The following is an 11,882-nucleotide window of genomic DNA, read 5'->3' as shown; positions in this document are numbered from 1 at the left end:
GGGGGGGGGGAGGTCAGGGGGATGCCTTTTGTCCTGCACCCAAGTGATCCCTGGCACCGCATAATCATCATCTGTAACAGCTCTCCTGTAATATTGCATCACAAATATGTAACAACTCAAGTCAACACTTTGTAATTCCAAGAAGCAAGCCTTCAAATGCCAGAGAAACCCCAAATCAGGGACTTCTACAAAATTCATGCACATCTACACCAGTTTGCACCAACAGCTCACATATACTAAAAATCCAGACCATGTCTTCTATTTCAGTACTCATTAAGATACTGTATTTGAGATCAACAGTTCACATTTTTACCCTGATCCTTTGACTCTGCTTGGGCAAATTCTTCCAGGTCATGTTCAATCAGGTCTGCCAATTTGTTCATGATTCGAGATCTTTCCAATGGGCTTTTTGAGGACCAAACTGGGAAGGCATCTTTGGCAGCTCTGACAGCAGCTTCCACCTAAAAAAGGCAAAAGAGCAGTGCTAAATATTAATGAAAGGCCTTAGAGAGATTATCAATCAATCAGACTTGCTCATATTTGAGAGGTTAATAATTCAAATCACATTGCTGGGAACACTGCATCTCTTCAGAGTTGTGACTATTGACAGCTTCTCCATTTTCATTTTGTCAAGACACTATCCCGTAACTGAAAAAAAAAAAAAAATGCTTTTGACAATTTCTTTTCTTGATACTGCATTTCACTCTAACCCTGGCTTTTCTCTAAACCTGTGGGCAACCCTCCCAAACTGGAGGAAGCGTCAGGCCAGTCACCTGGCACCAGCAAGCGCCACTGGTCCAGCCCATGCAGAATCTGGTTTCTCATGGGGGAAGGTACAAGAGTTTCCTGGAGCAAATGCAGCCTTAGTTTGTATGTCCACCGTTTGGCCTTGCAACACAGGACATGAGCGATGAAAGCAAGGGGTTGTGGAAGGAAGAGACTGCATGTCCTGCTAACCTCTGATTCCCTCTCCCTTTTCCCCAGTTGGTTCAAGCAAGGACTGAGAACATGCCTATGGAAGAGCCACTCAGAGAAAAAAAAACACTTATTCTTACCTGATCATAGCTGGAAATTCAATAGTGTCCCCACATTAGAAAGGAGCACTATTTATTATTATTTTTTAAATTCCTGTGTTTTAGTTATTTCTCTCATTAAATACCTAGCAAAGTCTGCAGATGTGAAAAAAAATAAAATAAAATAAAATCATGTGCATTTACATCAATGCTAGACATAAGCTAGGTAAGACTACCAGAAAGGACCGGGGACTTACTGTGTGAGGTCAAAACTGTGGTTTGCAGTACTGGAAATGTGAAACGACTTCTTCCTTTCTCTCTTCCCTTTACCCATTCTAAATTTGCTCCCCCAGCTGACATAATACATTTATAACTGATGTGTATTTCTGTCTGGTGATCCTCTGAAATTTGGGAAGAGTCCAGAAGATTCACTGACTCAGCCTTAAGCACAGGGAGCTAGAGCTTTGTGCACAAAGTTACTTTGCTGTCGCCTAGGAGCAGTTCCCTGCTGCTGAGGGGTTTTGGCTGGCAGCAGGCCTGAGCTACCCTTCCGTGACACTGCTCTGCAGCACGGCAGGAGGAGGCACAGCACAAAGACACTCACAATAGGTCTCCCTCCAACCCTGATGGAGCAGCAGTACTAAACACCAGCCAGCTAGGCTGGCAGCAAAGTCTTGTGGCTTTTTGTTGTTGTTGTTGTTTAAATTGGTTGGAATCAGAAATGCTGAGGCACTAACGGGCCTACTCCTGTTCTTACCCCTGCCGTTGGAGTGGTTCCAAACAGTATTCATCAATATAGTGATAAGCACTTCATAAAGGTAAATATATTATTATAAACACACACAATATTTTATAATTATAATAAAACAAAATTTATATATATTGTCATTTTTTATTATATAAACATCATCTTTATATTTAAATATAAAACAACAGTGGCTGTTTTGCTGGTACATAGTTTCTGCATGATCCTTCAGCCTGACTTTTCTGAATACTGGCAGGATACCAGAACTTTTCTAAAGCAGAATAGGCTTCAAACAATTAAAATTCAACAGAAAGCTCTCTCCCCCATCAATCGTTTTCTCTGGGCACTTAAAGTAGTTACCTGGTTCTATTGATTTATAAGTGGATCCTTCTGGATATTGTTTACCAGTCTCCCAGATTGCTAAAATGGCTACCAACACCCTTAATTAAATATTTTAATTAAATGCACTGTTTAACCAATTTTGATTATACATCACTTAATTGCTTCTACTGCCTAACATATGCATCAAGGTGGGCTTTTAGCCAAAGCTTAGTTGGTTTCCCATCATTTTTGCTCAAAAATTTCTTCAGCTTTGTGTAACCTAACCAAGTCATTAACCAGGAGGATGTCGATGTAATATAAATTCGATGATTCTGACCTCTGCTAATGTTGCCACAGCATTGGACATGAACAGGAGAAATTATAGTCTTCCTCAAAATAAGAGACAGAGTTTGAGGGACAGGATGTTAGTGGTCTGGAGGCCAGACTGGGAGATAAACCAGCTCAGACAAGGTCATACAGATCATTGGCCAAGCCCACAAACCCAGACTCTACCCTTTCGGTTGTAGTTCAACCACCAAGCTGCTGGAGTAGGGCCAAAGCAGGCCTGGGAAAGGGGAACTGCAGCTTCTGGAGTGAGTCAGGTGTGGAAGGCAGGCTACCCTGAAAAGGTTCATCCTCTGTGAAACGATACCACCTTCACTAATTGACTTGTTCTTCCACCCTCCTGTCATTAGGTGACATTGTGGTGCTGCTTCTCATCTGTCCTCTCCTCTGTTGCCTTTTCCAACCAGTGCTGTAATGTTCCAAGAGAGGGCTGATGTGAAGGGATGATTATCTGCATTTTTTAACCCTCCAACAACTTTAGAAGGAAGAAGTCACATTTTCATGGACAGCAGAAGATAAAACTAGCAAAGGGATGAAGTGACAAGTAGACTAGTCTAAAAAAGCAACAAAGAAAAAAAGAAAAAAGGTTTATACAGAAGTAGTAAGAGAGAGCACAGGTTAAGCAGTTACCTAGTTTGACTAGCAAAAAGTGAAGAAAGTCAAGCCATAAAGAAGACATGCATAAGAATTCAGCTATGAACTTGTGTCTGAAACACTTCCTTCTGCTTTCCTCTCCTGCACAAGAAAGGGGTAGAAAGAACACACTTTAACGCTGTCATAAAAGTTTCACATCAAAATACCCCGAACTGCCCTGGCAAGGACATTATGTGTGCTTTCCCCATGGGATGATGCATAGGAGCAAGATTCTTTAGAGAGATATATATATATATTTTTTAAAGAGATTTTTGCCAGGCCTAATTAGCAATCATCACCCTGTCTTTTGGAGATACAGGGCATCTGTTCAGCCTGCATCGTGGTATTGGAAGAAACAAGGTAACCTGGCCCTTGCAACTGGCCTCGTGTTGAATACCATGGCCAGCAATGGGTTTCCCCTCTGTCTCCATTCTCTGTCCTAACTTTCCACTAAAACCAACCAGAAAATCTTCCACAAGATGTTGAGCCTTGTGAGAAAAACATGAATTCTTCATTGAGCCTGGACTTAGATGCTTATTTTGAAATCTCTAGATATCCTCTAAGCAGTCTGTGATTGCACTTTCTCCTCCAGCACATTCCACTAGTCACCAGTGGATGCCAGCTCTGCAAAGCCCAATCTTTTTATATAGCTGTCTAAAGGCAGGAGTAAAGCACTTGCTGACTTTACAGGACCCAAACACTATGCACAGTCCCCAAGCTGAAAGAGAAACACCATTGTTCTTCACATATGTTTGAACTACAGCTCCAGCATGGCCAGTAGCCTAGTTTTGTTAAGTTGTTCTGGCATTCTCACATCTCTCTTGTTTTTATGATTCTGCAAACAGGAAGATTTGCACCTGCACATCAAAGAGAAGTCTTTTCAGGCATAGTTAAAGGTTAGAGTGAACTTACACAGATGTATTCTAGCAAACCCAACCTGTTACACTTTAACCCTTGGTCATCAGCATCTAGCAAATATTTACTCAATTGAAATTACAGTGCAAAGGTTTCTGCTGAAAGAAGCAAGATGTCAACAGGGCTGAAATGCAAGTGGAGGGAAGAGTACACACAGTAGCAGTTTGTTTTTTAAAAAATAAACGTTTTGAAAATGAAAATACTGTATACTACTAGTGACTGTTTCCAAGCCTTCAGGCCTTTTGCATTATGTTATCTTTTCCAGTTGTTTCTCTCCATGCCAAACCTGAAGCAACATGGTAGACACTTCTAGGTCCCTTATAAAGCAGCAGCAATGACACTGCAGCTCGCCCGATTAATGTTATGTTATCCTTCCACACCAGAATACATTCAAGGTACTCAGAGACATTCATCCCACCAGAGAGCACAGGTCTAGGAAGCATTACGTTGTTGCAGAGGACAGATTGCTTCATAAGGAAGTGTATACTTGCTGCAGCTTTTTTTTTTCTTTTTTTATGACACCTTAGGGGACGAGCCAGAATTCCAAAATCCTTTTAAATGACAACTGCAAATGATCAAGACACAAATGTAGAACACTGTATATGCTGCCTCTAAGTTTGTTTACATTGGCTGAGGTTCTAGCCCGTAACTTTTTAATAGCAAAATGTAAAAAAAAAAAAAAAAAAAAAAAAAAAAAAAAAAAAAAAGAGAGAAAAAAAAACTATTTGCTGCTGCAGCAATAAATTACAGTATAACAACACAATCAAGAACATACTCATTTAAACCTTAAAGTCTTCAGCATTTATTTTTTTGATCTCTCACCTTCCAAGTTCTCCCACTCACGATACGCATTTAACATTTCTTCCTCTCTGTGTCCTTGGATAGTACTCACCTCTTCCTTGCCACTGTCTGGCACCCTGCAATAGACATCTCCCGTGGATGGATTATAGGAGTCTATGTAGGAGGAACAAGGAACAAATTTGCCAGCTATAAAGTTTTCCAGCACTAAGAGAGCCTTTGAGTGAGCCATTGTTAGCTGCTTGCTTCATCAGCGATTTTTTCCTAAGAGGTGTCAATTTAGATTTGTAGTTCTGTAAGTATTTGCACAGCAAGTTTGAACTCCTCCCCTCTCTCTCCGTCTTCCCTGCATTGCTCGTTCATAAGTCAGACGAAACTCTGGCAACAACAGAAACAAAGAGTAACGGGGCGAAAATTACCATTTCTGCGACTTCCCCCACCCCTGGAGCTGAAGCAGGGAGGCAGGATCAGATTAAGATCTATGAAGAGTTCCTTTCTCTTTAAGGGAAGAAAGCACTGAAGAAGGGGAGAAAAACAATTGTTTCACAGGAAAATTTCTCCCTGACTTTTTCAAGCTAGTCTGCAGAAAGTCCTTCTACAACAGCTATATAAAATAATTAAATGTTCAAATACTTAGCCAGGGACCTACTCCTTCCCATCAGTAAACAGAGAAAAGATGCTTGTACTAGCTTGTCTGCAGCTCACGTTTACTGCCTTATCATCAGCACTTGTCCTTGTAACCTCCAAAACAGTAATTCAGCTAAGACAGTAGATTTTAAACATAAACTCAATATTTTCCTCAAACTAAGCAATACAAGCGAGTGACCCTTCAGTTAAAAACTATTAACACGCACAATCCTGCCTGGTACACTTTGTGGCACGTTGTCAGAAATCCACTCTTTAAAAAAGAACAAGACACCTGCTTTCATGTTTTGTCTTTCCTACCTATTCCAGTGGAAAGTATCTTACCATAGAGAAGCCTGTTATATATAATTAAGTTTTGCTTCAACTTCCCAAGAACCTCAACTTCCCAGTAACAGCTGTCAAAAATACATTTTTCTCCAAGAAAGAATGTTTGGACCATCAAATGGCTCTAATATTGCATACCATCTCTTTGCAGTTGACACTTACTCAAACTGCTACATCCACAATGAAGAGCAGCAGTATGCCTATTTCTTCTATGAAGAAAACGGCTCAGAGAGCTGGGGATGTTCAGCCTGGAGAAGGGAAGGCTCTGGGACGACCTTATTGCAGCTTTTCAATACTTAAAGGGGACTTATAAAAAAGATGGAGAGCAGCCTTTTTGGTTGGGCAGATAATGGCAGGGCAAGGGAGATTGGTTTTCAACTAAAAGAGGGGAGATTCAGATTAGAGGTTAGGAAGAAGGTTCGTTCACTCAGAGGGTAGGGAGGCACTGGAACAGATTGCCCAGAGGTGTCCATGGTAGGAGGGTTGGAACTAAGCGATCTTTAAGGTCTCTTCCTACCCAAGCCATTCTATGATCACCAGGAGATTGTGGACATCTCAATCAGCAGCCCAGAAAGTTTTTTAAACCTTCTTTTAAACACTGCCAAGCCATAAATCTTCTTGTGGATCAACACAAATCTTAATTGAATAAAGGTGATATGGCTCTATTGCTCAACAACAGATCTTTTATTCGCCAACCAATTGGAGCCTCTGAGGAAGGGTTCAAATCAGTGTCGAAAGGTAGTGCAATCATGTTGAAACTGGATTAGGTAATATCTCTGGCTATCCCAAGCTAAGCAGGGGGAAAGCATGTCCTAGCTTTTCTGCAGTCACAGAATACAGAGTACCAAAATTTATGGCAACTATGTGTGAGAAGGGTTATCAGAGGTTCATTCCATATCACACTTCCTTATCTACAATCAGCAAGGAACTTACCAAAGTCTTAAAACTGAAGACACATTCTTCTGCCTGCAGTACCTCAGAATTAAACTGACATAAAATCAATCTTAACATTTTCTAGGATTGAACACACATTCAAGTGGAACAAGTTCAAAACAGGAGCTTGGCAGTATGCACTTCTGGAATCTTACAAGTGCACCGAAACATTCATGATTGGCCTGTTGAAACTGCTACATAGTTAAATGCAATTTCTGGACTATGAGAGGATGTACTAAATAGTGATATATCATAAGCTTCAGTTTTGGCAGTAACAGTTTTCAAAAAATAGGATTTGGTGTTATTCATTTCCACATAAAGCATCTCTGGTACTTCTACAAATACGCATGCAGCAAGGAGTAAAATTTATATATGTGGTCAAGTATATCAAATACCTGCTGAACTGGGCTAAAGCGTGCAATTACAAAACAGGTTACCCTTCACTTGTGTGGAAAGAGTAGGTATGAACCAGCACAAATGCATGACTTTGAACAAAATAACAATCATAGCTTTCTTGTGTTTACTATGCAGAACACAGCTTCACAAGCTTCAGTTAAACCAAGCGACTGATGCATTCAGTTGAGTACTCTAGTTCTTTCCCCCACACTATGATCAAGGCAGAGTTCTCTCCATGCTGCACCTGTGTACAGTTCCTGGAGTTCCTGAGGACCTCTCACAAAAAAAACCCGCACACCTTCCAAACTGTGGTAAAGGGCATTTGTCCTGAGTTTACTCTGGAGATGGCAGAAGAACCCTACAAAACTCTCATCAGTTGGGTGGCTTCACCTGCCCTCTTCCTAAAAAGTGGGAAGGAGTTACAGGCTTCAGTAAGCAAACACTCTGGCTTCAGCATATATCTCAGGATTAAACTCCCAGCTTTTGTTAAGAATACTAAATCTGGGTGAAAAGGATGTATACGCACAGTAGTTGCACGAAGAAGCAGCAGGAGAAAAGCTGAAATTACTTCCAGAGAAAGACAAGCCACTTGCCAGTTTTGCATTTTAGTTTGCAAGTTTACACTGAAATTTATGAATTATGGAAAGCAAAGAAAGATTTAAAAGAATTTAGAAATGCTTAAATAAGAAAAAAATCAAAGAGTCAAAATTATGCTCTAAGTTATTTTATTAATTTTACATTTTAAAAAATAAAATTAGCCAATGTTGGCACAGCTTCCACTACACAGCAAAAGAAACTTTTTTTTTTTTTTAAATAAGTTTTGGGACAGGAAAAACAATCCTGGGACAACACTACATGCCAGTCTCTTGGAACCAGAGTAGATAGTTCTTTTTTCCCTGAATATGCATTCAATTCAAACCTCAAAATATATTAGACCAATAAAGTTACTTTACTGAATTAATGTGCAGCAAAAAAAAAAGCAAATCAAAGAAAATATGTAAACAATTTATGTCTGGAAGTAAGAAGTTTGTTTTCTGATGATTCACCTCTTTTTTTTTTTTTCTCTAATTCAACTTTCTAAGATTTTTCCATCAAGCTCTTTAAGGGGTAAATTCCACATGGAGTAATACATGGACTCTTGTGATCACTAAGTGCAACATTAGCAACTTCTTGTCAGTTGGCATCTTGTTCTGTAGTGGGAGAGACTGATGAAGGGCTCCCCAGAAGTCTAATACAAAGTAACTTTCATCACCATCTTCTATCCCCAAATTAATTGCACTTGTTCCTTCAGCTGAAGTAACTGGATTCTTAAACAGATGTTTGGTTATCTGATTGCATTTTGGTTGGATTATGGAAGTTCTGGCACCACTGTCATTCTTTAATCTAAAAATAAAAGCAAATGGAAGAAGAACTGGTGAAAAATAAAGTACTAATTGTAAAATGATCACCTCTTTTTTAACATGGTACTGTTAAACATGGGAAAAATAACTCCTTTTGCTCTGAAATTCTCTGGAACAAGTTTACAAGCACTAAAACAGTAACACCTAAATAACAGCTTAGTCCCCAGTTCCACAAATATCAGACACGTTAAATATGATAAATATCACCCAGCTCACTTCAAATTACATTGAGAGAGAGAAGTGCAAGATCAAAGCCCTCATTCTGGATCCTACTTAAAACCAGATACCATTAAAGCACCATAAAGCACAGAGCCTCTGGTAGACCAGAGAGAAACCTGAAATTTTCAAGCTCTAATTGCACGTTTTGACTTTAAGTGACTTAGTACTAAGTCTCAGTACCAGAACTTGGTTAATGTGACTAAATTTCTCTCCCTCAGGTCTAGAATTAGAATTTAAATTCTAATTAAAAGATCATAGCAATATTTTTTTTCACATGACAGATAAAGGGAGATTTCTATTTTTCGCTCCGAATACAAGGTAAAGCATATTTATTTAGCCCCACAGCTTCCTCCCACTTACACATGATTGGAAAAAGACTAATGTGTACTAAAACTGTGAAGAGCTATTTTTAACTACTGAGAGGGGGAAAAAACGTACAAGATTCAAAAGTTAGAAATAGATAAATTTTTGCTTCTTAATAAATTGGAAAGAACTGTGGCAAGTTTTCCTTATACCTTTCTGAAGCCTGGCCTCTTCTTCAGCAAAATAAATTCACTTTTTAAAAGCTAAAGGGTGTAAAACCAACTTTGTCATAGTCATAAAAATAAATGCTAAATGAAGTCAACACTATACCGTCAGAGTATAGAAATTCCACTATAACAATGTCATACCTCTGTGATAACTCCTGCAGCAATAGTAGAACCACTGTAGCGTAACATAAACCTCCCTAGCTCTTTAAAATCTTTATACAACTCTAGAGCAACGGGCCTTTGAGTCTGTAGTTCTATTAAAGCATTCTGGCCTTTAGTCAGGAACCTGAAAGTAAATAAGCAGAAAACTATTAGAAATATAAGCACGTATAAATGAAAACAAGAACAGCGAGTAAATGGAAAAAAAATAAACTTGTAGAGCCAAAAGTATAATGATCAAGCTTGATTTCAAGTGTAACCCAAGGCACCAGACTGAAAACTCATTCACCCGGAGCACACCTTTTAAAAAAGCATCTGATTTTAATTTAAAAGCTTCCAGAGAAGGGCATCCACCGCAACATTTAGAAAATTATTTAGGATGTAATTATCCCATTAGCACTTGGTTTTTACATGAAGGAGAAATCAGTCTTGTTTTAAACCCCAATCCTAACACTGAAGACCCAATTCATTATTCTGTGGAAGTCATGACTTTTCTTCTCATTACCTTTCAGTAACCGTCTGAGCCATGCAATTTCTGGAAAATTATTATTCTGATAATGCTGCATATATCAAATAACACCTCTGTCCAAATACAGCTTTAAATAACAAGAACGACGTTCCCATAGTTTAACTTGTATGGGAAGATTCTTTGTTTTTCTCTGATTGACTGTGTATTAGAAGTTACTTTAGACAGTAACCTATCTCGAGAACTACACCGAGGTTCCCACACTGTTTCAGGAAGCAAAGAGATATGCAGGTCATTTTACTTCTCAGGTGCTCAACACTCATTAAGTGGGAATATGGTTTTTCACTTTGAAAAGCACTCTGAAATCTAAACACGAACCAACTACAACAACAAAAGCATATTTTAATGTCCTTATAAACATATTATTGCTTCTTAATAGAACCTTCTTGCTACCAATATTTTAACTAAAAATCAGCCCATTTCTTGTGTAATAATTAACTATTTAAAACACTTACTTAGGCTTTTTCTTTGTCACTTCACCAGTGCTTTTGTGCAGGACACTCAATAATCTTCTAATAGTAGCAGGTTCACTTACGGTTTGATAGTGTAAAAGCACCTAAAAATATTTTTTCAATTATTAAATATTATAAAATAATCAGAAATCCTAGGTGTTAATACTTGAAAACATCAAGTTCCTCTAAGAGTGATCTTTAAAAGAAATTCTTATAAAAATCCTTTCACAGGAGGAGTTACTGTATTCAGGAACCAATTCTATTTACTAAACTTTGTGTTCTCTGCCAATGTGACAAAAAAAGTAATGTATTAGTTCATCATAACTACATTTTTCATTCTTCAGTGGTTTGCTTGTGTCATGTCATTGCAGTTCTGTAGGATGATCTGATTCCCCACCTCCTTACCCCCAAGGTACCTTACCATCAAGTGCATCATTATAGTCTTATAGGGTACGTGCTCTCAAAAGAACAGCCTAGCCTGACTCTGTGGTGGAACAACATGTTCTTTGAAACACTTAGGTAGGTATCAGAAGTCAGTAAGAGTGTGCATAAGCAACCCCAAAGCACCTTAGATCCTCTTCAAATTGCAGGAAAATCAGTTTCTGCTGGAGGGAGGGAAGTACATCTGGACAATAAATGACTCTTTGTTTTAGGGGGTGTGGGAAAGAATGTGGAGGAAAAGCCCTGAGCAACCTGCAATGAAAGTAAGAATTTTCAAAGAGACTTACAGGGAATCCTTTAGTGATTGGAACCTCGATATTAAAAATGAGAATCCGAGCTCTAAATCGAGTGCAAACTTTAATGGGCTCCTTGGGATCACAAAATACACAGCCAACACTACAAGAAACAAGAACAAAACTTGACATATATATCTTGATTTAAAAACATTAATTGCTTCAATGGAAAGAAAACAAAGTAAGGACAACATTTTAACAGTAGCTTGAAAGAAAATCAGGAACACCTTATTAAAAACTGTAACCTAGTTAATTTCTCTACCATGTATATGCTATTTTGTGGGCATGCATGAAGAGGTCTGTCTAGTTCAATGAACGATTACATCCATTGCTAATCAGTTTCTAAAAATGTCACCGTTTCCTGTGTGTAGGTACTTTGAAGAATTAAGACTTTCATTCAGCGACTAATTGTTCCAGATCAACAGCATGAAATACTGCCGGGTGACCAAAATTGCAGTGCTGACGCCTGTAATTTAACTATTTTGTGGATAAACAAACATCATGATCAGGACTCTCAAAACTTAAGCTCTCCCAGCAGCACTCACTTCCAAAGAGCTTTACTTCTAATAAACTGAGTCACAAGAAGGCTGATGCCTTTGAGCACAAGAAGGCTCGTTAAGGTAGACTAGACACAGCTTTTTCAGAGCAGCAAATTTTAACCATCTAAAATGAAAGAAAAATTAATCCCACGCAGATAGTGAACTGCATGATTAAACCTACATATCAGATGTAATCTATTTTCATCAAAATCAAGAGGACTTAAAACTTGTACCTCTTCTTGACAAATCTATTAC

General features: G+C 38.6%; 2 protein-coding genes and 1 long non-coding RNA gene across 5 annotated transcripts in view; 1 reads left to right on the top strand and 2 right to left on the bottom strand.

Annotated features, from left to right (window-relative positions):
- Positions 1–5,080, bottom strand: part of ALDH8A1 (aldehyde dehydrogenase 8 family member A1) — an 11,384-nt gene extending 6,304 nt beyond the window's left edge. The window contains exons 1-2 of the mRNA XM_035320566.1: positions 4,865–5,080; positions 314–461 (exon numbers count right to left, since the gene is read on the bottom strand). Of these exons, the coding sequence (XP_035176457.1) occupies positions 314–461; positions 4,865–5,002 (286 nt within the window). The 5' untranslated portion in view covers positions 5,003–5,080. The remainder of the gene's footprint in view (positions 1–313; positions 462–4,864) is intronic.
- LOC118163678 lies at positions 2,582–3,009 on the top strand. Its single transcript, XR_004749160.1, has 2 exons — positions 2,582–2,681; positions 2,775–3,009. It is a non-coding gene; the product is annotated as an uncharacterized LOC118163678 (long non-coding RNA).
- A 2,696-nt stretch (positions 5,081–7,776) lies between the features above and the next one.
- The window catches only part of HBS1L (HBS1 like translational GTPase), a 60,020-nt gene continuing 55,914 nt past the window's right edge, over positions 7,777–11,882 (bottom strand). For 2 of the 3 annotated variants that reach the window (XM_035320565.1, XM_035320563.1), the window contains 3 exons: positions 11,083–11,191; positions 10,358–10,458; positions 9,353–9,503 (listed from right to left, as the gene is read on the bottom strand). In XM_035320565.1, the coding sequence (XP_035176456.1) occupies positions 9,353–9,503; positions 10,358–10,458; positions 11,083–11,191 (361 nt within the window). Of the gene's footprint in view, positions 8,452–9,352; positions 9,504–10,357; positions 10,459–11,082; positions 11,192–11,882 lie in introns of those variants that run through there. The other variant, XM_035320562.1, reaches the window with a different exon arrangement.

Source organism: Oxyura jamaicensis, chromosome 3 (assembly GCF_011077185.1).
Source record: "Oxyura jamaicensis isolate SHBP4307 breed ruddy duck chromosome 3, BPBGC_Ojam_1.0, whole genome shotgun sequence".
Classification (NCBI taxonomy): domain Eukaryota; kingdom Metazoa; phylum Chordata; class Aves; order Anseriformes; family Anatidae; genus Oxyura; species Oxyura jamaicensis.
Note: the sequence above shows the minus strand (reverse complement) of the source record. Positions and strands in the feature narration are given on the sequence as shown.